We start from the raw sequence: 26,898 nt of genomic DNA on the forward strand, positions 1-26,898 counted from the left end.
AAATCTACCAGCGTTTATATATCCTTTAGTGCACACACAGGCCCTGTGCTGATGTCACAGTCATGTGATCAGACCTTCTGTGTGCACAGGACCTGTGCGATGTCACAGTCATGTGACCAGTCACCTGGGGGAGGTACATGGTCGGCCAAAACACACCCTGGACCATTACAGTAATGCCGCAAGCCGCTGAATTACATACCCCCCCCCCCTCTGTTCAAACTTGTGGGGTTGAACACATAATATACACAATCACCTTATAACCCACAGTTCACACAGAGACCATGTACTTGACAATTGCGCTGCTCAGCCCCTGGAATATTAGTCATCGACATTAACCCATTCCTTAGGGACCTACCATCTGTCATTGTCACTGACTTCGTCAAGTCACATTTCTGGGTCGTAACCTTGTCAGACCTCCCCCACTCCCAGCGGTCAGTCGTAACCTTGTCAGACCTCCCCCGCTTCCAGCGGTCAATACAGCAGTGTGACTCACATGCCCTTGTATCTAAGGTCCGGTTAGACTCCGTACTGTCCCGTACTCTATTGGGTCGTTTGTATGGGCCTCTCAAACCTGGGTTACTGGAGGTCTCACTACCTCTAAACCCATGCCCACTATCCTCAGGACATCTTGGAAAGTCTCTAACTTCTACTGTAGCCGTTCTATTATTTGAAGGGCCCTTTCTCTGTCTGGTCCCACAATTTCTAGACGGCTGCCATCTTCTGCTGCTCAGACGATGCTGTCTTTCCACTCGCAGTCTAGCGAGATTCAACTTTTCTACCTCTCGCAGGTAGGTCACTCGGTACTCCATCAGCATGCATATATATGCAAGACTTTCTTCCATTCCTACAGCGGAGAATGACACCATGCCATCTTCATCTGGTTTCCAGTCCTGACGATCACGTGGACTGCTTACTTTCATCACACCTGACTTCTTTACCATCATCTGCATGGCTTGGCCATTTCTCCCAATAAGCTTTCTCACCAGAACCTGAGGCACCCGGGTGACCTCTTCCCGCAGACTGTGAGCTTTTCTCATAAGCTCCAGTTGTCTAACGGCTTGTTCCGTCTTCAACCGGAGAAACCGCTTTGTGCGAATACATCGCCAGTGCATGTCACTTAGGATAGCCACCCTCTTCACTGTGACTTCTGTGGTGGACAGGACCACCAGCTGTTTAGCTTCTGAGGTCGAGTACACCTTACAGGCTCCCAAGGCCTTCTTAAACTCTTCATGCACGGACTCACTGGTGCATTCTTCTCTCAAATCCTCGGGTACATCTATGAGGCACTTGTACCGAGAGGTTTCTGTCTCACCAGTGGTCTCCAGACGATCAACCGGCTCAGGTTTCAGGGGCAACTGACTTTCAGCTTCTTCACCCTGTATGCTTCCCCTGAGCTGACTCACAGCTACAAATTCACGAATTTTCATCTTGACCACTTCCATTTCACATTTATCTTCTGTTAACCCTCTCTTAGCTCTCCTCAGATCCACCTTCTCATGGTATAAGGGAGTGAGTGCAACTTGTTTGTCCTTTTCCTTCTCCAAGGAGACCTCGTTCACTGAGTGATACTTTGCTAGGCGACCTTTGAGCTCGAAAACTTCTTCCTCTAGCTCAGCTACTCGCCTCTCAGCAGCCCATCTCTGAAGCTCTTCCTGCTTCAACTGCTCCTTTAACAGTAGAGTTCTCTCAGACCTCTCTGTCTCCAATGCGCCCACTCAGCCCTCAACAGCCAGTCTCTCAAGCTTCTCTTGCTTCAAATGGGCTTGTAGCGACTCCTTGAGCTCCTTGATCTCGGCTCCTACATCCACCGAATCATCCGAGCTCGCATTATTCGAGTAAGTATTTGTTTCATACCTCCCATCTCTAGTGGTCAACTCCTGGCCCTGGTCTGTGGCTTCTCTGATGGACTCCTCCATCTTTTTCCGCTCAGCTTCCATCTTGCTGATTCTTTCCTTAAGGCACATCTCTGCCCTCTGCAGATTATCACAGAACGTCTGCAGCTCCTTCACCTGAGCTTCCAGACCTAGGGTCTTTCTGCGGAGATCACCATTTTCATCACGGGTGTCCTGCAGAGTGGTCTCAACCACTTGGCGCATGTGCTCTGCATCCGCCTTATCATCCTCTAGTTTTTCTTTAACCCTGAGGAGATCCTCATAGTCTCTCTTAATTTGTTGCAGTTCCCCACTGCGTTCACCATATTCCTTCTTGGATTCACACAGCTCCCGGTTGAACTGTTCGCGCAGTCGTTCTAGGTTTTGTTCACGCCCAGAAACTTTATCCCGCAGCGCCTCCTTCTCGAGCTTCAACTGCAAAACCTCCTCCTTGGTTTTGCGGCGGTCCTCCTTAATTTCCTGGAACATTTCCTTCCATAGGTTAATTTCTTGTTGCTTCCCTCCTGGTCTCACTGTAAGTTCCTCACAACCTGGTATATTTTCTGGCGTTCAGACTCTAGGTTCCGCTGGTCTGAGGACACGTTCTCCAGGTTTTCCCATGGTTGCTGCACGTCACTCTGACACTGCTGCCTGATAGGCTCCAGCTCTTGGTCATGATTGGCCACCTCCTCTTTCAGGGCTGTCAGATCCTGATCCTTCTGTCTCAGTACTGTATCGGAGGTTGCTACTGGCAACGTCACCTCCTCTTCTGCCTCTAAAGGATGATCCACACTTGGAACAAAGGCACACAGTACTACATTTTCTTTATTTTCACTTGCAGCCAAGACTACAGGAGCAACCTTTTTGTGGCCCTTGCGCCATCGACGAAGAGAGGGGGACTCTCTCCCCTCGTCTAGCCCCTCCTGACTGACCTCTCTTTCTACTTTCATAGTGTCACCGTCAGCTACGAGGTCTGTGTCACTCCCCATGGTTTTGTGAACTAACAGGTCACCTCCCACTTTGACGTCAACCCCTTCTACTGGAGTTACCCCGTTATCAACGGTCAAATCGCATTTTTAGGCGATACCAGCCCACAACCAGTAACCAATTTTGGAAAATCCGCCCCCTTTTGAGACTCCACCCCCTTTTGGACACCCACACCTGTAGGGGGATTTTTACAAAAAAAATCACCAATAGTCTTAGGACTCAGTTCACAACATCTCTTACCACCTCCCCGGGCACTCTGGGACAATACTGGCACCCCCGGAGAGTTTACAGAATGGTCCACTGCCGCCATTCTATATGGTGCCCACAGCTCCTGCCATTCCTGCACCATGTCCTGTAGACGTTTCTAAATTACCTGCTGCGGTTTTAACCGGCACTTTAATCGCTCAATAGCTTCATTTTCTTTTGCTGCTCCGTTCACAGCCATCGCGGTATACTATTCACACTAGACACTTCACCGCTTTCCCCGGAAAAAATTTCTTGGCCCCGCCGAGCCACAGCAAACCAGGTTTGAGTGCGAGGACAATTTTTGTATCCCCGCCGAGTTACAGCAAACCAGGTTTGAGTGCGAGGACAATTTTCGTAACCCCGCCGAGTTACAGCCAGATGCTTTAATTTTCGTGACCCCGCCGAGCCACAGCAAACCAGGTTTGAGTGCGAAGACAATTTTCGTAACCCCACCCATTTACAGCAAGATGCTTTAATCTTCGTGACCCCGCCGAGTCACAGCAAGATGCTTGTATCCACACTCGTCGTCCTGTGCCGTTGCCCCTAGCAGCCGGGCTGCAGTGGCCCCAGCAACCTGGCTGCAGTTGCCCGCATTCTCCAACCACATGTAAAGCGGCGCTAGTCATCATACTGTGGGACACTCGCTGCACCGGGTCAATTAAAGCACACCTGTCACGTTTTCCAGTATTTCACAAACCAGCAGTTTATTTTACTTCATAACTGCTATAACTGAGTCCAACTCAGTGGCTCTCCGACATATTACATATAATGTCCAGGAGCCTTTCAAGTGGCAGACAGGCCCACTTGGCTCCAGTAACAGCCTCCAGCAAAGTCACTTATATCAACGTCCATATGACGCAGTGTTTTACCTTTGCCGGGTTTTAGCTGCTTCAGACTTGTTCTGCCACCACTGTGGCTTTACGGCTTCCCAGATGGGGGTCTCCAGCCCTCGTTCCTTCAAAGGCTACTGGTGTGTGGTCTCACCTCACCTCACATCCAGCCTCTGCCTTCCAGGACGCTTGCCTTCCAAGCCTCTGGCCCTCCAAGGCTACTAGAATCCCTTACACATACGAATCCAGCCTCTGCCTTTCAGGCTTCACCAGGCCTCTCTAGGTCTCACTAAGCCTCTCCAGGCTAACGGTGTCCCACACGGGAACAGGCCTCGCACCTTACACACCTTTCTCAAATCTATATCCTCTAGTGCACACACAGGCCCTGTGCTGATGTCACAGTCATGTGATCAGACCTTCTGTGTGCACAGGACTTGTGCGATGTCACAGTCATGTGACCAGTCACCTGGGGGAGGTATATGGTCGGCCAAAACACACCCTGGACCATTACAGTAATGCCGCAAGCCACTGCATTACAATATAAATATATAATATATTATTGCTGTGGAATTCTGTGATGGCATAGGGTCACCAGGTCTTATATAGACCTGATGACGCTCTGCGGCCAGCCAGTCACTGTAATGCCACAACCAACATGGCTAAAGAGCGCCAAACATGCTTAGAGGGGACCCGAGCTCCCGCCCGAGCATCGCGAAAATACTCGCCGTGCGCTGGACATCTCGAGCAGTGAGATGCTCGGGCGAGTACCGAGCAGTGGCGAGCATGCTTGCTCATCACTACTGGTGACGCATTATCTGTTTTTAGTGGTTTTGGTGCCCAGTTATCTGGAAATCAGTGATTGTGTGTCCCAGTTTTTGGTATTCAGTGATTTGGTACCAAATTATCTGTTTTCATTAGTTTTGTTGCCAAATTATCTGGAAACCAGTGGTTTTTTGCTCCAGTCGTTGGTATCCAGTGGTTTGGTGCCCATTTGCTCACTGTAATGGAAAAGTATGGTTGGCTCTTCTCATCCTTTCAGTGTTTTTGACCATGAAGTCTTAATTTGTGGTGGCCGATTCCTTCATTGCGGTTGACAGGATCTCTGTATAAGCATTCCTGAAAATGAGATACAGTTGTTTTTTGCCCCAGCTCTGGAATTTGTTGCCCTCTGCCATCAGTCCTATGATAGATACAGTAATGAAGGACCATCTGTCTCCTTACTGCCATCTCCAGTTTGTGATGTACAGACCCTTTGTGTGAAGCCTCCTTTCAATTCAAGGGGTCATCGCTATACACGAAAAAGCTGCCCTTTCTAAGCACTGACAACCTTGCCATCACAATTGCCTGCAGTGTGTAGAATTCCGTAAACTACAAGGATACAGGGCGCAGGGACCAAGACACTTTTTCCTTTGTGCCTGTAAGCAGTTGCCATGCATGATGTGCCTTCTTACATATAATATATTCTATTCTTAATCAGCGCCAAAATATTCAACCTTCATTAACATTTCCCACAAGGTTTTCTTTTGTAATTGGGTTTTCTTGCTTCTAAACCAATTACAGTACATTACTTTCCTGCTAATAAATATATAGCCTGCCAGTCCCTGAAATTGATAAACAGTTTTTCTATCCCTTATCCAGGTCCCACCCGCTTTTGAGTATCCATTTTTATAGAGATATTGGAGAACCAGGAGCGATGTGATGACATAGTCCTATCCGTCAGCATCCACCTTGTATTCTGCATCCCTGGATCGCACCCAGTGACATTTCATTTGTTTTTCATTTTCCTAATTACAGTTCAGATCTGTTTTCCTAAGGACGTGTGATTGCGGAAGCCTCGAATCATTGTCACCTGGCTGCAGATTGCTTAGCAGTCTACAGTCAATGGCATCGCCTCTGACTTCACGTCAGCTTTCATTATCCATTCCCCTTTATCATCTGCTGGAGTATTGACTGCAGTCACATGAGCTTTTGTATCGTTAATTGGGGGTGTGATAGAGCCCACAAAGGGGGAAGAATTTATAATAGGGAGGTCATAAGAGTGGAAATGGCTTAAAGTAAATTATGTTGTGTAGAAGAGATGGCCCAAATAGCGGATATCCTTATAATGTCACAAGAGACAAAAGCAGAACTTTTGGCTCCTCTGATGACCCTGCCTTTCTTGGTTAAAATCTGTGCATGGATCTCCTCTCCTTTGGTCCCTAAGTTTTAGCAATGGTGGTCTGGGGAATAAACTTGGGACATTCCCTTATTCACAAGATATGCCATATGGATGCAGGGACCTCCTCAAGGACTGCATTTATCTTGAAAGCAGGGCGACATCTGATGCCGCTGTGAATGGGAAGGTGTCGGTGCACTTGCAACTCTATACATTCACTTCTGAAAATGGTGGAGAAGGATTGCTAGGCTTGTTTAGGAGCGCTCATAGAAGTAAATTGAGAGTCCAGAGCAGGCTTGGAGAAAAGGAGAATCCTCCGATGGGCCCCTGTCCAGGAGTGGGCCATCACCCTCTTGGCACAATACACTTGAATCACTATGTGCAGGCAAAGGCAGCCACTTATTCATTTAACAAGCTACCCAGTTCATTGTTATATAAATTTGTGATTGAGGATAATGTCACATTTGCATGTAGCTGAAAAGTGGGAGCCCTGGAGTTGGTTACTGGTGGCTTTTGACACCCCAGTACGACACTGGCCCTGAGTATGTACAGACATTTCTCCATCGAAAGCTGCACGAATGAAGCTCCATTCCTGAGATTCATGAGTGTCCCAGAGGAGGTACCTGCACATATCAGGCATCTGTAGAATATCTTACGGAGATATCATAAATGTCTGATATGGTATTAACCCTTTACAGATCATGCAAAGAAGCTAGTGAGCGAGGGGTTGGCAAATCGGTTCCAGTACTCCTGCTATATTTGGCTTATCTGTAAGATGGGACTCCTTTTTAATCTTTCCTATGGGGCCCCATGGTGTTACATACATCTGTTAGATGAAGAAATTCTGTGTTATACTGGACCATAAATGTTTAAGTGAGTTGCCACTTTTGACTTTTCTTGAAAGACAAGCATTTTGGCGCAGTGGTTAGTGCTGTTGCGTTGCCGAGCTCATGTCTTTGGTTCTTATATGACTAAGGATCACATCTATATTCTCCCTGTATTAACACTGGTTTTCTCCAGATAGTCAAGTTTCTTTTACACCCAAAAAAAATGTATAAGTTTATATTGTGAGCTCTGCTGGGAACAGTAATGACAATCTATTTAGAGAGCTGCCAAAAATGTGGTGTCAGGGTTCCTGTTGTCCATCTACAGTTTGACCACTAGTGGCCCCTATTGTTCACCTTAAGAATTGTGCTGCAATTTCACTCCTTACCACTGGAAGCTGCTACTGTGTTCTGCAATTGGCCTTTACTAAGATGGCAGATTCTGAACCTGTTTCCTGTTTGGGCATACTTAAAGCCGAATGGATCTCTCACTCATTGCTTGAGTATTGTGTCTAGCTGTTTAGTCTAGTTCCAGTCTCCAGCTCCTGAACTGTCTTACCCAGACTGCTCACCTATCTACAGATTGATTCCTACAACTCCTTTGCTAACTCCAAGAGCTTCTACTACCGCTTGCTGTTCTTGCTCGTTCTCCTGGATTCCAGCAGTGTTACGCCACTATCGTAACAGTTGGTGCTATGTAAATCACATAAATGCTGTTGGAGTATTAAGAAAGTAGCAAAGAAGTAATCCCTTTTGTGTTAGGAGATATCCGGAAACAGACCAGATACAATGTAAAATCTGTGACAACTTCCCTTAGAGCTCATCTCTAGGTTTTGGCAAGCTTTACATCTTCTGTATGCTTGGCATTTGCACACTACAGACTGTCGTAAATGGCAGTCTATGGACACGATTCATCATTTGCGATTTTCACTTTTCAGTTTTTCTTTTTGCATTTGCTGATATTTTTGTTGCGTCAAATTCTTTAAAATGGTGCATGTGGTTCATGAATTCGGCTCAGGAGCAAAAATGTTCTTTATTTTTGTCTTTATCCAATTTTTACAACTTTTCAGTACCAAAGTATTTTAAAAAGTTTGATTAAAAATGCGCCAAATTGAAAACTCCTCCAGAAACCTTACTCCAGACAGAGACTGGAATGAGTTTCTCCAACAAAAATACGACATTTTGGTATATCTGGATAAGCAATGTTGTCAAGGTAAAATCAAAAAAGAAAGATGACTGAAAAAGTGCCACAAAATTTATAAAGAATAAGGCTCAAATACTCCAGCCACTAAAAAGGAGAAAATGACTCCAGAAAAGTGGAGCAACGACAGTGTTGAATCAGGGCCCATTGTGACGCTGAGTCACTTTTCACGGACAAGCTGTGAGTCGGGATAGTCGAGGAGTCCGGAGGGTATGTCATGAACAGAAGGAATAGACAAAGACGTAGACAGGTAACAGTCTGTTGTCAAAATACCAGGAGGATAGCGGATCAGAGCAAAGGGGTTAAACAGACAGATTTTTCAGGACTAGGTCCAAGGTCAGACAGCAATGCATCAACAATAAAAATACAAGGCACAGAGTAAACCAACCACACTTAGATGAAGCTACGGCTGACAGCTATCTAGGACTGCCAGCTCAGTTAAATACCTGAGTAATCAAGGGAATCAGGATCACTTGATGAGAGCTCAGCACCTCCGAGTCTCAGATTGGACGGCCGAGCTGTCAATAAAAACAGACAGCTCAGCGCGCCCCTGCACCAGACTAGACAACTAAGCTGTCAATCATTGCACAGACAGCTCAGCACGCCCCAGCACTAGACTGGACAACTGAGTGGTCAATCACTGCACAGACAGCTCAGGGAAATAATCCTTCAGCCAACAGCTATTGTGTGTGATGGCGGGCTTTAGAAATATCATGTATCGCTACTAATGTACAAGGACCCAATTGTTATTGTTGCCATCTCTGATGGCAGGATGTTCCTGGTGCCCCAACGCGCGTTTCACCCTAGCTTCACAAGGCACTCATTTTTACCTATATAGGATGTAAGTATTTCTATTCACAATTGCAGTTTATTATTTTCGCTGTGGTATACACTATAGACTCTAGTAAGCATGTTCAATAGAATATTTATATGTGCTTGGCATTTTAAAGCCTTTGTAAAATACATTGCATACCCTATTTTATTACTGCATGCATTACTCTGCTTTTTTAGACATTTTTTATATATATTTTGGATTTATTAATAAAGAAATTGTTTTATTTGAGACATTTATGCATTTGGTTTTTTGGTGGTATTATCTATGTTAGGTGCATCTCTAATATTTAGTGTTCTACATATGCTTAGCATCTTGTTGGTCTAATGAGATTCAGATTGTTGTGTAACCTTAAATCCAATTCTCTTCTTTTTACCTAGAAATGAAATGTTGATTTTTCCTTATTTGCCCCAGGATCATATTTGCAAGCAATGTAATTTCTGTGCAGATGCTTTCTCCAATTAAGCAGATATATACAGTATATACATAACGCGTTTCGGTCTCTGTAGAATAAGTTACTTTTTTTTTTCTTCTTTTTTTTTTATAGCCAAGTTCAAAGACGACAAAGCATCCTCAGGATCGAGCCGCAGAAATTGTGAAGAAATCTGTAGAGGATAAAGTCTTGATTCATGAAGCGCAAATTGCAGATGACAAGATTAAGCAGGTAACGAAAATGAGATGTGACCAGATCAGACGCTGAAGACTTATCCAGTTACATGAATGTTTGCTTTTGATTTGTTCCTCCTAGTTCTATGAAAATAAGACTCGGTTCAAGAAATACAACCTATTTAATGGTGTGCCTGAACTGTACCCCCTGGGAGCTATTCACCGAAGCCTCCCCTGTAGACTGGATTAGTAACAGGCATAAAGCTCTCGGTATAATAGGGATGGAAATGTTGCGCAGAAGTATTCACCTCTTATCCTGCACTGGAATATCAGCCAGGAGAATGCAAATAACGATGGATATAGAAAATATAGAACTGTATTATGATGTTATAGTAAGGGCGCTCCATCCCCAACCCAACCAATTATTCCATTTCATTGGAAATATAAAGGGTCTAAGACCCCCAAATTACACAGAAAATGCCAGAGATGCAATTTGTAGCAAGCCTGCATCTTCCCTACTGCATGTAAAATAGGGTGTAAGTCGATATGTTTCCAGATTTCATAATATAAACTGCATATGCTATTGAATTGATCTCTTAGACCTGATGAGCCTGCTGTACTTTCTATGAAATCCATATTAGAATGGGCCTATTATTCTGATATTGAAATTAACATTTTATGGGTCCAGCTACGGAGTCAGAGAGTTCTTGAGTCCAAGCTTATTCAGTCTTCCTGTGTGGAAGCTGCAGCTTGTACTGAGGAGTGGTGGATTTCAGCAGGAGCAGGGAGGAGGGACACCGAGGAGCTGTCAGTCGGGTTAGGCAGGTGAGGATTCAGCAGCAGGGAGGAAAGACTCTGAAGATCTGCTAATCAGAAAAAGTGGGAAGAGATGCAGCAGGGAGGAGAGGCACTGAGGATCTACTAATCAGAATAGGTAGGAAGAGATCCAGCTTCAGGAAGGAGAGTCACCGAAGATTTGCTAATCAGAATAGGTAGGAAGAGATCCAGCAGCAGGGAGGAGAGGCACTGAGCATCTGCTAATCAGAATAGGTGGGAAGAGATTCAGTAGCAGGGAGGAGAGGCACTGAGGATCTACTAATCAGAATAGGTAGGAAGAGATCCAGCTTCAGGGAGGAGAGTCACCGAAGATCTGCTAATCAGAATAGGTAGGAAGAGATCCAGCAGCAGGGAGGAGTGGCACTGAGGATCTGCTAATCAGATTAGGTAGGAAGAGATGCATCAGGGAGGAGAGGCACTGAAGATCTGCTAATCAGAATAGGTAGGAAGAGATTCAGCAGCAGGGAGGAGAGGCACTGAAGATCTGCTAATCAGAATAGGTAGGAAGAGATCCAGCAGCAGGGAGGAGTGGCACTGGGGATCTGCTAATCAGATTAGGTGGGAAGAGATGCATCAGGGTGGAGAGGCACTGAAGATCTGCTAATCAGAATAGGTAGGAAGAGATCCAGCAGCAGGGAGGAGAGGCACTGAGGATCTGCTAATCAGATTAGGTGGGAAGAGATGCATCAGGTAGGAGAGGCACTGAAGATCTGCTAATCAGAATAGGTAGGAAGAGATTCAGCAGCAGGGAGGAGAGGCACTGAAGATCTGCTAATCAGAATAGGTAGGAAGAGATCCAGCAGCAGGGAGGAGTGTCACTGAGGATCTGCTAATCAGATTAGGTGGGAAGAGATGCATCAGGGTGGAGAGGCACTGAAGATCTGCCAATCAGAATAGGTAGGAAGAGATCCAGCAGCAGGGAGGAGAGGCACTGAGGATCTGCTAATCAGATTAGGTGGGAAGAGATGCATCAGGTAGGAGAAGCACTGAAGATCTGCTAATCGGAATAGGTAGGAAGAGATTCAGCAGCAGGGAGGAGAGGCACTGAAGATCTGCTAATCAGAATAGGTAGGAAGAGATCCAGCAGCAGGGAGAAGTGTCACTGAGGATCTGCTAATCAGATTAGGTGGGAAGAGATGCATCAGGGTGGAGAGGCACTGAAGATCTGCTAATCAGAATAGGTAGGAAGAGATCCAGCAGCAGGGAGGAGAGGCACTGAGGATCTGCTAATCAGATTAGGTGGGAAGAGATGCATCAGGGAGGAGAGGCACTGAAGATCTGCTAATCAGAATAGGTAGGAAGAGATTCAGCAGCAGGGAGGAGAGGCACTGAGGATCTGCCAATCAGGCTAGATGGGCAAAAAATAATTTTAGACTTTAAAAAATGAATTTTAGTACCATAATGTCATGTATTTTTTCAACAGCCCCATCAGTTCTAAGATATCTGTTTAGTTATGTAGACAGTGTTTATAATATAATGTAATTTGACAGATCTGCTTTTCAGGAGTTGTCCACTTCTGAATAAACCCAACTTTATCCAGGATCCCATAGATAATTCAAACAATGTATAATCACCTCCTATAGCGGCGCCATTCAACCACAAATCCAAAATCTCTTGCCCTTTTCTACCAAAAAGCGCATATATAGTGTATTTATCCTTCTGAAACCTATTATAGTAATACTTCTAAAGCTCCATCACTTTGCAGATATCACGTGATGTCCTTGGAGTAATGTTTTGACTTCCTATGACGTCCCGTCCATAAAATCTTGGCCTTTCCTTCTAGTTTTGGCAATGGGAAGCCATAACTGACGTCCTTGACATTTAGAGAAGAAAGTGGAAGAAAAGTATCTGGGGCCATTAGAAAGGATTTTTATCTGGAAAGACGTGGGGGGAAAAAAGGAAAAAATAATTTTAATGTTGGACAACCCCTTTAATAGGTTGTCCAGTGTTATATAAGTGGAGCCTATATATTATTTATTTTTATGTTTTCTTTTATTGAGATTTCGAGACCTCTGTTTGCAGTCACTGACTGGTAACTTTTGTCGTTCAATTTTAGAGACTGAAAGCTATTCTTTCATTGTAGTTGCTACAGTCTATAATTTTCAAGTCCTCTATGTGATTGAATAACAGCTCAAATCTGTCTCCTGTTTTGGACTTCAGGATGAAAATTACAGTTCTATGTTCTATCTGGTTTTTAGGACAGTGCAGGGGATTTAGTCTGATACTGAAACATTGTAGCAAATCCTAAACTTTAAAGTAGGTCACAAAACGTGAGTATTTCCAGTTGCTCACACCGGAGACTTTAAAAATAGTTTATTTTTTCTTGCTTAAAGAGGACTTTTTGCTTGATTTTTTTTTATTTACACTGAGTACTTCCTCCAATTGTCACTGCTCTGCTGATTCTAGAACAGTTTTTCTTTTTCTTTTACAGCCCTCCGTTCCAGAGTTATGTCCCTCTGTAATAAAGGTACAAATTTTCCCCTAAACCAGCTGGGCGTGCACCACAGAATGTCTATGTGGGCGTGGCCGTATTTTGATTGGCCAAGATCAGAGGAGAAAGGCAAACGCCCACAGAGAAGTTCAGATGGTTGAAGGGAAAATTTGCATAATTATTTCCAGGAGGCATAACTTTAGAACGAAGGAACACAGAAGAAAAAGGAAAACTGTTCCAGAATCCGTGGATCAGCGGCAATTGGATTAGGTACTCAGTTTCAATTAAAATATCCAGTGACAGGTACCCTTTTAAGACCATAAACCAGTGTCCCCATTATTTCATTATCAGAAGATCCCATTGACAGGTAACCCCGTGTTTTGTCCCGCATGTCCTGTAGTATCCCCTGTACAGCGTCTTCTGACCTGATTACTTCCCTGCTTACCTGTAATTCTCTTTGCTTTTCTTGGCATACTGAGAGTCTCATGGGTGATTTTATTACTAGCAACTCAGTGAATATGTAGTGGTTCTGTTTTTTTTTTACATCGCCGTTCTCTACCTAAATAATATATGTTCTGCTCTCCCTGTGCTATTAGGTATCCAGCATCTCCCTGTGCTATTAGGTATCCAGCAGCTCAGAGAATAAATCTATGCACTTAATATCATTCACTGTAAATTTAGGAGAAATTCGCTTACATGGGTATCGTCTGTGAGTGTGCATCACTGTACATAGGAGACGGTGCCAGGAAAAGTATTTGTCGTCCGTACATCTATTGAAATACCTGATTGTGCCACCTTATGCAGCAACTTAATGCCTCCTTTAATTGGAGATCGTAAAGTAAAATGTTGCCTTTTTGTTCCTTGCTATATTGCATTAATTCAGCCACGAATATGATTGGTGTAAATTCCTGGGCAAAATAAATATGAGAGCCCCTCTATTTCTATCCTAAAACTTTTGATAAAATTATTGGGTCACTGTTGGGTGTCACTCTAAGTGACTGCAGACTTGTGAATCCTCACAGCGCTATCAGGATTCTCCAATGCCAGTGCCAGGAGTGGGCGATTTTGTGACTGCAAGTATGTGGTTTGCATACATGCAAACTAGACATGCCGACTAGACATGCGCGGCTTCGGTCAATGTAAGTGAATTCAGCGAGGCTAGACATGTCTAGTTGGAATGTGGCTGGAAGTCAAATGCAAACTTGCAGTCACATGACCACCTGCTCCCAGCGCCGGGAGTCATAGAGTGACTACAGACTTGTATCCGAAGGCTGGGAAACCCCTTTAAGGGCTTAGTCAGCCTCTCTACAAATACATAAATGAGTGTAAAGGAGTAAGTCATATTATGTCAGGTTCCTGAGCCTTAGGTGCACGCTCCAGTCCTGAGTCCCAGCAGTGTTTTCTGAGTCTGAACAGAACCAGAGCAGTGTAAGAGGGGGCCAACTGACTGCTCATTCAGTGGCTGAGCCAGCCCCTTTTAGATGTATAGAGAGAGAAGGGGGCTGGCTATATAAATAAGCAGTCAGTCCTCTTCATGGTCATAAGTCAACACAGGAAACAATGTCCTGAGTGAAATTGACGAATAGATGTCACGCTGCCAGGATTGAAGCAGCTACCAAAAGATCATGGCACTTGAGATAATTGAATTTATATTAGAACATTATATAATTTACCATTTACAGCTGATTTAATTAAAAAAAACTTTAAAGGTCCTGCCAATAAGTCAGGATTAGGCAATTCCAACGTCTTAGTTGTGCCATTATTTTGTGAACTTGCTCTTGTGTTCAAGATTAGTGATGAGCGAGCATACTTGCAAGTAGTCTGTACTCGCCCTAGTGGAAGTCTTGCCTGTTAGCAGTCTGGCACGCATGGCTGAGTTTATGTTACGCTGCCTTTCCCATGACCCTCGCGTTTTCAAAATTTTGGGTGACAGTCATTACTGGTTGGTGACACTTCTAGACGCACGCTACAAGGAGAACTTTATATGTCTTATTCCTGAGGCCGACAGGTCTACAAAAATGGGGCAGTACCAGAAGCCCTTGTTGCGGAACTATTAAAAAAAATTCCCATCTGAAAACTCTGGCGGCAGAGGTCACAGTTCGTTGGACAACCAAGGACTACAGGCGAGAGAGACACAACTCCAATCCAGCAGAGGCAGGGGAGCACTGTCATAGTTCTGGGAGAATTTTGTCAGCCCCTCCCATCGCACAGGCCCTGAAGTGTGGGGTATTCTCACAAGGAGTGCAAAGTTTGGGAAGATGCTGAGGGAGTACCTTGCCGACCGTACCAACATCCTCCGTGATTCCTCTGTGCCTTATAATTATTGGGTATCCAAGCTGGATGCATGGAATGAACTGGCTCTCTATGCCTTGGAGGTCCTGGCCTTCCCTTCCCATAAACTCAAATCCAGTGTCTTATTTTGGGAGGTGTATTCCCATGCACCTTTTCATACCCAGACATGGGTATACGCTTCCTGATTTTGGCTATTTGCTCTTGTCCTCCTCCTTCTCCTCATCCTCATCTTCCACCACCATATCACCAGGGTGACCGTGGTGCATTATGCAAAACCCTCATAATTTTTTTAAAGGGTGTTTATGATGCCTGTAAAAAAAATTTATGCAGTAGGTTCATGTTTACCCCCCAGGGGTAAATGTTTGCCAGCCCATACACTTAGTGCATGGGCATTACAAGTATAGGAAACCCGCTCCTTTCTAATGGGAACATTTTTTTATGAGGCTCTCCTCCACGTCTCTTCCAAGGGCCATTGGAGTGCCTCCCAATTTTTGGCAGCCCTTGAATTCACTGCATAGGCCAACACTATGGGAGACCCACTTCCTAATAATGGCAACATTTTTTCATGAAGCCCTCCACGTCTCTTCCAAGGGGCATTGGAGTGCCTCCAAATTTTTGGCAACCCTTGCATTCACTGCATAGGCAAACAGTATGGGAGACCCACTTCCTAATAATAGGAACATTGTTTTCAGGCAGCCCTCCTCTAAGTCTCTTCAAAGGGGTATTGGGGTGCGTCCAAATTTTGGGCAGCCCTGCCACTCACTGCATACGCAATAACAGTATAGGAGACCCACTCTTTAGTAATGGGAACAACAAAGCATAACCTGCTGATGGCTCTCTAAGAATAGTAAAGGCCTCCTGATGGCCCTATAAAAATAGCCTTTGTGACTTTCACAATCCCTCCTTCATAAATGAAACAGGATGTGTCTGATGATGTGTCACATACGACATGGCCAGATAAGGTTGTAAAATATTAAAATGACATTTCCCGGTGAATGCATTTGTCACAGTTGAAAGCAATGCAAAAGTGCAAAACCGCATCAAAAGAGCTACGTGTGAACATAGCCCAAGGTGTGGGGGAGTATTTTTGGTTTTGGTTATTTATTTTGCCTTATATACAAGTCATTACCCTGGAAAGGATGTTCCTTAACATATTTCCCAGGAAAATCCATTTTGGTTTCTTTTTTGTATGTTTTATTGTGAGTCCGTAAAAGTGGCGTAATACCTCTGACAACTTTGTTGACAGCAGTGACCTGGGAGTCCTAAATGCTTCCAGGGGTCTTCCCCATGCTGTTCCTATGTCATTTGAGCACTGTTCCCATCGATTTGGGCAATTTTTAGACCTCTGCAGACCTCCGGGGGGCCGCCTGAAAAACTCTTGAGTTTCCCATAGACTTACTTTGGGCTCTTTGCTCGGGTCGAGCACCCGAGTATTCCAATTTGTTCGACCCGATCATCGAGCACCCGAGCATTTTAGTGCTCGCCCATCACTATTCATGATCTTTGCCTTGCTCAATAACCCTTGAGCTTCTTGTTACCTGGGGGATATCACTTATATATATATTTTGCTTTTCTCTTTTTTTTATGTTTATTTTATAGACCCGAGCAGAGTTATTACTGCAACGAGTGCATCACTTGAAAGCGAAAGAATATAAACTGGGGGAATATATAACGCATTCTCAGTTCCAGGCCGTTCACAACAAAGAGAAGAGTCTGGAAATGCACAAAGCAATCCTGGAGCTGCAGTCTGTGCTCCTGGAGGAGAAGAGCAGATCTTGTATTACTGCAGAATATGAGCAACTTCTTCAGACTTTGAATCAGGTGAGAGATGAGGATGGAACGTCACCTACATACAGTACTGTCTGACTTATTCCCCCGTCAGTGTGTGTCATACAAGAGTTTTTTTTTATTTTTTTCCATGGGCCACACGTGCACATTTTATTCTAAGAGGGATACTACAATATCCTTCTCTGGTCTGAGTCTAATGGAGAAATCAGATGGGATGGGGAGTGCAAAAAAACTGTTGCAGAAGAAGGGTACAGGATGTTGGTTGCATGAAAGAATAATTTTTGGCAAAGGATCTCTATAGATTGGCCCAAGTACAGTGTTAAAAGGGTTGTCTGACTTTATGCTAAAAGTCTACAGTCACTCTACGGGACTGCAGACATGTGAATCCTCACACTGCGCACTGTGAGGGCTCTTTGGGGATTCGCATATATGCGGTCACTTGCCAACTAGATGTGCGTGGCCTTGCAGTGTATTGAGCGAGGCCGGACAACTCTAGTCAGAATGTGGCCAGAAGAAAGCAAATCGGATACTTGCGCTCATATGACCACCTGCTCCCAGCGTCAGCATGGGAAAATCCTGACAGCGCGCAGTGCGCGATATGAGGATTCACAAGTCTGCAGTCACATGGAGTGACTGCAGACTTGTAGCCTAAGGCCGGACAACTTGAGCTGAATACTTATCAAATGTACAGGTTGAAGTGAATTTTTGGAGCTAAAGCCCCTCTCTACAACATTGAGCTCCAACCAAAGCAGGGGACCTGAAGTACAAACTTATATACTACGCATTTTTTTAGACATTTTTTTTCTCATTCATTTGAATGGGTGAAAAACACTGCCAAAACGCTGAAAGAACTGACATGCTGCAGATTTGAAAAAAACATTTTGATGGTTCAAATCCTCAAGCAAAAAATATGCAGCATGTGTTCGAGATTTCAGAAACCTCAATTACTTTGCTAGTACTGTAAAAACAACTGTGTAAACAAGCCCTAACCGGTGATGTGCGACCCTAAGGGGAAAGCTCACACTTATCACTATATTTTAATTTGTGGGTATAACAGTTTTCAATAAATTTCACAAATGATCAAAAATATAATTTAATATAAAAAAATGTAACGCAATAGATAAAATGTGTAAAGTTTTTACTAATACTATCTAATGGGCGAGACAAAATGTGCTACAGATGTTTTATTTTCATGCTTGATGACTTCAGAGCTCCAGATAAATCATTTGCTAAATAGTAAAGTCATCATAGGAAAATCAGCATTGTTCTGTGGAGCAGCCTGCGCTGGGTCTACAGGGGAGCTGAAAGGTGTGAATGTTTATTGGCGCTGTCATACTGATTAAAATGATAAAATGATACCTCAGGTGAAGAAATCCGTCTTGTAGATTTTCTTTAATCTGTGTTTGAAGTTTCCTTGTATTCTTATCTTTGTGCATTGGCGCGGGACTGTGGGTAGGGTCTTCAGTTTTGTTCCATCACCTCCACTGTTTCTGGGTGTCTCTTCTTCTTCTTTATTTAAAATTTCGCGCCAGTGCTGGTCAAGCCACAGATGGCGTTTGCGCACATTGAGCTCTTGGAATTCTTCAGGAAAATGGCTCCAGCTGCTGCACATGCGTAGATTTCTCATGCCACCAGCGCCATTATACTGAAATCCACCATTAGATCAATCTGTACAAGTGCCGCTGTGGCTTGCACTGAGCATCTACGCATGCTCTGCCACCGGCACCATTTTCCTGAAGACTTCCAAGAGCTCAATCGGCGCAAGCACCACCCACGGCTTGGCTGGCGCTGGCACGAAATTTTAAATAGCGAAGAAGAAGAGACACCCAGACACAGCGGATGGAATGGAAGAAAGCTGAAGACCCTACCCACAGTCCCACCCACAGTCCCACCCTGATGCATGGAGATATGAATACAAGGAAACTTCAAACAGAGATTAAAAAACATCTACAAAACAAATTTCTTCACCTGACGTATGATTTTAATCAGTATGGCAGTGCCAATATGGCCCTGTCTGTACTTTACTTAGTAAAATGATGCTGACAGGTTCTCTTTAAATACAATTCACTTTAAGGACCCTGGTTAATTAAAGCTGTCTGTTCAGCCACTACTTCGCCGTCTGTGTGGTTCTTTGGAGCCCTTCTTACCGGCCCTTCTACCAGGGGAAGGTTTTCAATGTTTCTTTTCACTGAACAGCTTTGCTTGGATCGATTTGATGGGATTTTCCACTTATATGTAATAAATGCTCAATTATTTTTTGTATTGAACTGTGTTTCAATCTGTCACCATTTTTATCTTTAATTGCTTTAGTTTACATTAACCCCTTAGTGACCAATAGACGTCTTTTTACTGACCTGCAATATAAGAGACTAGCGTCCCCCGACAGGTGACAATCCTGTAGCTGACAACTTGCTGCATCAGCCGTGATCAGTGTTGGCACCGACCATGCGCGTTTAACCCCTTAGATTCTGCTGTCAATAGTGAGGTCCTGATGTTTGCCGTGACAGTTCATGGCCAAATAATGGCCTTAGAGTCTTCTGGCCATAGCGGCCTGTTCAGAAGTTATCAAAATTTAGGTTGTAAAAAATAAACTTTTTCATTCTTGTCATGCCACTTTCCATTATTTCCTGAAAAGAACCAGAAGGGTTAATGAACTACCTGAAAGCAGTTTTAAATACTTTGAGGGGTGCGGTTTTTAAAATGGTATGACTTTTGGGTAGTTTCCAACATATAGGATCCCCAAAGTCACTTCATAACTGAACAGGTCCCTAAAAAATAAGTTTTGTAAATTTCCTTGAAAAAAATGAAAAATTACTGCTACATTTTTAAACCTTCAAAAATGCTAACAAAATAAAAGAACACTTTACAAATGGTGCTGATGTAAAGCAGACATGGGGGAAATGTTATTTATTAATGTTTTGTGTGGCATGACTATTGGGATTAATTGGATAGTCATTCAAAGTTTGAAAATTGCAATTTTTAAAATATTTTTGTCAAATTTCTGATATGTTTTGCGTTTATTTATAAAAATATCAACCCAAATATACCATTATTATAAAGTATCATGTGTCTCTCAAAATCAATTTGATATAATGAAGCATCCCAGAGTCATTACTACTACTACATAAAGTGACACTTGTCAGATTTAAAAAAAATTGGTCCAGTCACTAAGGGGTTAAAGAAGAACCCCCCCCCCCCCATCTGTATGCAGTAAGACAAAATATTAAGCCCCTCCCATTGACTAAGCTCCACCCTTAAGCTGTTCCTATTACACCAGTCCCCGCATTTCGGAATGTGTCCTTGACGGCAGTTTTCTCCCCATACGTTTGAACTAAATTATTTTATTTTAATCATCTACAATAGGAGATAAGAGAACTGGACAAGAACATGGAAACATGGAGCAGAAATGAGCCATCAGCCAGCAGAACTCTGGAGGAAGGTCCTCCACATGTCACTGTTGATATTACCAGTGAAGGCGAGGACTTGCCTGTGTCCGCGACTCTTCGTAAGGCCTTAAACAGGAGGAAATACTTAATAAATCTTTGTAGAGACAGGTAAGCCACATCGCCAGGTTATGGAAATACATGGAAATGTTGGTAAGCTTTATAAAATATCCTCTATGTTTTTACATTTAAAGAGTCACTTAATCTACATGTCCCAGTTTATAAAAAGAGCCATTAATATAATTCTCACTACTGTGGGGCTGCCTGCATGTCTGTGGGTTATACCAAAGCCTTGGTGATTTCAGTGGTAACAGTGTAATGCTTCATTTCACCCATGGTGGCGCTGCAGAGGAATTATTGACAAGTTTTGCTGCATATTACAACTGATTCCAGCCAATCCTATCTGCTGCCAATTGATGGGTAAATTAAAGGGACTGTGTCTGTAAGAGGGCGTGACGCAAAAGAGAATCCCCAGTACTGTGCAGCTTTTGTGTATAAGGCTATGTGCCCACGTTGCGGAAATTAAGCAGAAAATTTCTGCTTCATTTCCGCATGTCCTCTCCCGGAAAAACGCATGCGGAATTTCGCAAGCGTTTTTCGCGCATTTTCAACATGCGGAATTGCCTTGCCTTTTTTATTGCATTGAAAAGGCAATTCCGCATGCGGAAACGCAAAATTAATGGACATGCTGCGGATTTTTGTGCGCATCAAAAACGCTGCGGAAAAATCCGCAGCATGGGCATAGAACTTGCGGATTCTCATTGGGGACAATGGGGTGCGGATTACCAAGCGTTTTACAAGCGTTTCCGCTGCGGAAATTCCGCATCAAATACGCTTGTAAAACGCTACGTGGGCACATACCCTAAAGACTGCCATCTACTGTCCAAACAGGACCCTGAGGAACTGACCGTAAGGAGAGTTTCAGGAGGGTGTGAGATAGGCGCAGTGGACTTTGCAAGACTTTCTCAGGAGGACTTGTGGCCAAGCTGGAAGAACCAGAGACCCCCACTAGGGCCCATACCAGAGGAAGAAACAGTACAGTGACTCTCATAATACTGTGACTACTACCCCTCTTAGAAAGTTGTAAGGTTATATAACGAGAGAGTGTTATAATAGTTATAGTGAACCTGAGAATTCATTGTATATCTGATATTGTACATTTCATGCTGTAAATATTCTGTTTTACACCATTCAAAGTGCAATTCCACAATAGTTTTTTTTTTCAACCACCATGTTCTCTAAATGTTAAAACTGACCTGCTATTAGGATTATCCAGGTCATTATGAGTTTGTAGATACCAAACATGTATAGGTTCATTTTTATTTGTCGTGAAAAAAAAAACAATATTTGTAAAAAAAAAAAAAAAAAAAAGACAAAAGGCTCCATTTTTCCATCATTTTTCATGATCTGTGGCTGAGTGATGGCTTATTTTTTGTGTGCCGAGCTGACGTTGTAATGATAACATTTTGGGATAGATATGATGTTTTGATGCATTTTAATGCAAAGTGGTGGTGACCAAAAAAGCATAATTCTGGTGTTTTTAATTTTTTTTTCTCGTTACGCCGTTTACCGATCGGATTAATTCTTTTTTTTATATTGATAGATCGGACAATTCCAAATGTGTATTTTTGATTGTTTTATTTTGAATGGGGCGAAAGGGGGGTGGTTTGAACTTTTATATTTTTTTAATATTTTTAAAAACTTTCTTTTTCTACTGTTTACTTGCTTCAATAGTCTCCTTGGGAGACTAGAAGCTGTGATCATCCGATCGCTTGTGCTATGCACAGCAGGGGTTCAGCCCTTCTATGTGTAACAAAAGGGCTCATCTGCCATGAGTTCTGACTGCTGGGCGTCGCTCATAACAGATCGGCAATGATAACCACAGGGGTCTCCTGCAGACCCCGGGTTGTCATGCCAACCCATTGTCACCCCGCGATCATGTACCGGGCGCTGATGGGTGGGGTTAGTGACGCTCTTCCGGCGCGGCCATGTTAAATGCCAGTGTCTGAGTTTGACAGGGACATTTAACATGTTAACAGGCGCGGGTGGATCGTTATTCCACCCGCGGCTGTTAATGGCACATGACAGCCGATCAGATCAGCTGTCATGTGCCCAGAAATGTGCTGGCTCATCACCATAGCCTGCGCCAAAGAGGGGGATGCGACCTTGGACGTACTCCTAAATCCAAGGTCGTAAAGGGGTTAAAAAAAATAAAATCTTGCAATTGTCACACTGACCGCTATGGACTTTATAAACTTATACATGTACATTAGCAGCAGTAGATGACTCGGCCACTATTTTTTTGTATTGAAGCATCTTATGAGCGTGTGCATAAGTCGACTTCAGAAAAGTCTAAAAGTGTAAAAATTGCAAGATGTCAACTTTTTTTTAATGCAGATTGTGATCTATGAAAAAAACACATTGCTATTTTTTTGGTACATTTAACACAAAAGCCAGGATGAAATAATAAATAATTTTCTGATGATCTATTCCCATTAAGCTTTGAGGAGGCCAGCATGCTGATATGTATTCATCACTGGAAAATTTACTAACTTCATGATATTTATATGCTTTAGACTGCATAGGGAAGAAATGGAGTATGCACAAGGGGAACACCAAGAGGAAAAGGCTCAAATGGACTCGATGCTGAGGCTACATAGTCAGGTACTTGCATATTCACATTATGTAAATTATATGTTCTATTTGGGGGTGTCACACTACTATTACCCCTCATAGAGACAGGATCACCTATTGTATATATAAACTTTTCCTTTGATATTAAAGAGGTTGTCCACTACTTTTACATTAATGGCCTGTCCTTAGGATAGGTCATCAATGTCTGATCGGCCGGGGTCCGACACCTGACACCTCCCGCCGATCAGCTGATATCCGTGTTGGCGGCAGCCGCCGGCCAGAAATACTGTCTTGCCGAGCTGCTTCATCTTCTGATAGTGGCTGAGGCTTGGTACTACACATCACCTCCTGTTCAAATCAATAGGAGACTGTTGTTTAGTACCCTGCCATGGCCACTATCAGAAGACTGCAAGCTCTGCAAGTGAGCACTTCTGACTGGGGGCCGCCCATGACACTGATATCAGCTGATCAGCAGGGGGTGTCAGGTGTCTGGACCCCAGCCGATCAGACATTTATGACCTATCCTAAGGACAGGTCATCAATGTAAAAGTAGTGGACAACCTCTTTAAGGTGCAATAGGGATTAACAGGGTGAGTCTACGAGGAGCCGGGGTGCCATATGTCATCATCTATAATAGGATGCCATCTTCTACAGATTAAAAAAAGGGAGACAAGCGCACATAGGGTATTAGGCTGTGTGCTCACGATGCGTTTTTGGTGCATTTTTTGGTGCGTATTTGCAGCGCAGAAACGCTCCAGAAACGCATTGCATACCGTATCCCATGACTTCCTATGACATTCTGCAAGTTCTGTGCACATGGTCAGGATTTTTTCTGCGCAGATTTACTTGCAGAAAAAATACGGACATGACCAATTCTTGTGCTTTTCTGCATGCAGATTTGCCTATACAATGCATCGGAAAAACGCATGGCAAATACGCATGGGAAATACGCGTCAAAAACGCATGTAAAAACCGCATGCTTTTTTCTGCCAAGGAGATGCAGAAGTGCTCAGGAAAATTTCTGCTTCATTTCTGCATCTGGGCACTAATTAGCCTTAATGTATTTTAAAAGTGAAATTGGGGGGGTGCTGGTGTTGCTCTCCTGATTGCGTTGTGCATGACACAATACAAGGGCAGCACAGTGGCTCAGTGGTTAGCACTGTTGCCCTGCAGCGCTGGGGTCCTGGGTTCAAATCCCACCAAGGACAACATCTACAAGGAGTTTGTATGTTCTCCCCGTGGTTGCGTGGGTTTCCTCCAGGTTCTCCAGTTTCCTCCCACACTCCAAAGACATACTGATGGGGAATCTAGATTGTGAGCCCCAATGGGGACAGTGCCCATAATGTCTAAAAAAATTGTCTGAATTGAAAAGCGCTGTGGATTATGTTGGAGCTATATAAATAAAAAAATTATTATTATTAATACAATACATATGAAGATAAATACAAGAAGGGCTTTAAATACACCAGAGGGACATCAGTATTCAAAGAAACGCCCACCTGGGTGTGAGGAAGGTGTGGTTTGTGGAAAAAAAAAAGCCAGTAGTAACATAAAATAAGAGAATGGGTTGAAAAATATAAAGCCATTACTGGCGTGTTTAAGACATCATAGAACACAAAATACATATTAAATAACAAACAGATAAAACATAAAATATAAATACTGTGGGGGGGATTGGTATTAAAACACAGTGGCGGACAATGCTTAGTCTAAAGACCCATCTCATAGTATTTCACACCCATCATATAAATTTGTATAGACCTATCCCTATTTCTTTTGTAATTAATGTATTTTCAAAATACAACCATTAAATACAACCTTCCCATTACCTGTGTGGTTTAATGTGGTCTTTATCATTTATACTGCCAACAACAGAGTTCTAGAATCATAGAATCATAGAATGGTAGAGTTGGAAGGGACCTCCTGGGTCATCTGGTCCAACCCCCTGCTCAAAGCAGGATTCACTAAATCATCTCAGACAGATGTCTGTCCAGCCTCTGTTTGAAGACGTCCATTGAAGGGGAACTCACCACCTCTCGTGGCAGCCTGTTCCACTCATTAATCACCCTAACTGTCAAAAAGTTTTTTCTAATATCTAATCTGTGTCTCCTCCCATTTAGTTTCATCCCATTGCTTCTAGTCTTTCCTTGTGCAAATGAGAATAAAGATGATCCTTCTACAATGTGACAGCCCTTGACATATTTGTAGACAGCTATTAAGTCTCCTCTCAGTCTTCTTTTTTGCAAGCTAAACATTCCCAAATCCTGCAACCGTTCCTCATAGGACATGGTTTGCAGACCAGTCACCATTCTGGTCGCTCTTCTCTGAACTTGCTCCAGTTTGTCTATGTCTTTTTTAAAATGTGGTGCCCAAAACTGTACACAGTATTCCAGATGAGGTCTGACCAAAGAGGAGTAAAGACCAATAATGACTTCACGTGATCTAGACTGTATGCTTCTGTTAATACATCCCAGAATTGTATTTGCCTTTTTTGCTGCTGCATCACACTGTTGACTCATGTTCAGTCTATGATCTATTAGTATACCTAAGTCTTTTTCACATGTACTGTTGCTTAGCTCTATTCCTCCCATTCTGTATATGCTTTTTTCATTTTTATTGCCCAGATGTAGTACTTTGCATTTTTCCCTGTTAAAAACCATTCTGTTGGTTGCTGCCCACTGCTCCAGTTTATTTAGGTCTTTTTGAATCCTCTCTCTCTCTTCTCTAGTATTAGCTATCCCTCCTAGCTTTGTGTCATCAGCAAATTTAATCAGTTTACCCTCAATTCCTTCATCTAAATCATTGATAAAGATGTTGAACAATACAGGTCCCAGGACGGAGCCCTGTGGTACCCCACTTGAGACATTCATCCAGCTGGATGTGAAGCCATTTACAATCACCCTTTGAGTCCGATCACTAAGCCAGTTATGAATCCACCTAACAGTTGCCTGGTCCATTGCATACTTGGTCATTTTTTCAATAAGGATGGTGTGAGATACTTTGTCAAATGCTTTGCTGAAGTCAAGATATACTATATCTACAGCATTTCCCTGATCCACCCAGTCAGTGATTCTGTCATAGAAGGAAATTAAGTTAGTCTGACATGACTTGTTAGTTATAAACCCATGCTGACTTCTAGTACCACTTCATTTTCTTCCTGACAGAATTTAGGAATTAGGTGTTTATTATATATATTTTATATTTTATCTGTTTTTTTTTTATTCATTTTAAAGGTATTTTGTTTTCTATGATGTCTTAAGCACACTAGTAATGACTTTATGGTTTCTAGTCTATTCTGTTATTTTATTTTATGTTATTACCGGCTTTTTTACAATCCACACCTTGCTCACGCCCAGGTGGGTGTTTCTTTGAATATTGACGCCCCTTTTGTATATTTAAGACCCCTCTTGTTGTATTGATCTTCATATGTAGTCCAGCTTTGTGAAAGGCTTTGGTACAAACCTGAAACGCATTAATAAATCAACTTGAAGTATTACCACACGTGGAACTACATCTTTTTCACAGCAGCGCGGTCTACTAGAACATCTATCTCTTACTTCTCTTGTCACGCAAGGTGTGGGAAAGACTAAGTGCAACACGAAGGGATGAGAGGAAGGTAGCCCAGACACTAGGAAAAGGGGGAGTGGAGACCTCCTAGGCTGATCTGATATCACCCTGTCTCCCCTATCGTCCCTATATTGATTCCTCACAAATCGCCGCACAGGAACCTAAGACCCTGTATTTCCGTAGAGCTAGGCCCTGGATAGGTAAGGGGGGGGATGAGCACTAGTCAGTCCTCACTAACAACTAAAGCCAAGAAGGGAGACAGACATGGGGAGAAGTAACTTAGCTTGAGCCGACTTCAGAGACGTTACACACACGACCTCTTAGCACCAGAGAGGAAGTAAGCAAACTGCAACA

The 26,898-nt window shown here is 43.3% G+C and overlaps 1 protein-coding gene across 4 annotated transcripts in view; it reads left to right on the plus strand.

Moving 5' to 3' along the window:
* Positions 1 to 26,898, plus strand: part of EVC2 (EvC ciliary complex subunit 2) — a 232,255-nt gene that overhangs the window by 182,389 nt on the left and 22,968 nt on the right. For all 4 annotated transcript variants that reach the window (XR_012250759.1, XM_073648296.1, XM_073648303.1 and 1 more), the window contains exons 16-19: positions 9,494 to 9,610; positions 16,712 to 16,933; positions 20,264 to 20,454; positions 22,920 to 23,007. Coding sequence is in view for 3 of the 4 variants with exons in the window: in XM_073648296.1 (XP_073504397.1) it covers positions 9,494 to 9,610; positions 16,712 to 16,933; positions 20,264 to 20,454; positions 22,920 to 23,007 (618 nt within the window). In the remaining variant the exon portion in view is untranslated. The remainder of the gene's footprint in view (positions 1 to 9,493; positions 9,611 to 16,711; positions 16,934 to 20,263; positions 20,455 to 22,919; positions 23,008 to 26,898) is intronic.

Source organism: Phyllobates terribilis, unplaced genomic scaffold, assembly GCF_046119375.1.
Source record: "Phyllobates terribilis strain yellow unplaced genomic scaffold, ASM4611937v1 Scaffold_1__5_contigs__length_1240528914, whole genome shotgun sequence".
NCBI lineage: Eukaryota > Metazoa > Chordata > Amphibia > Anura > Dendrobatidae > Phyllobates > Phyllobates terribilis.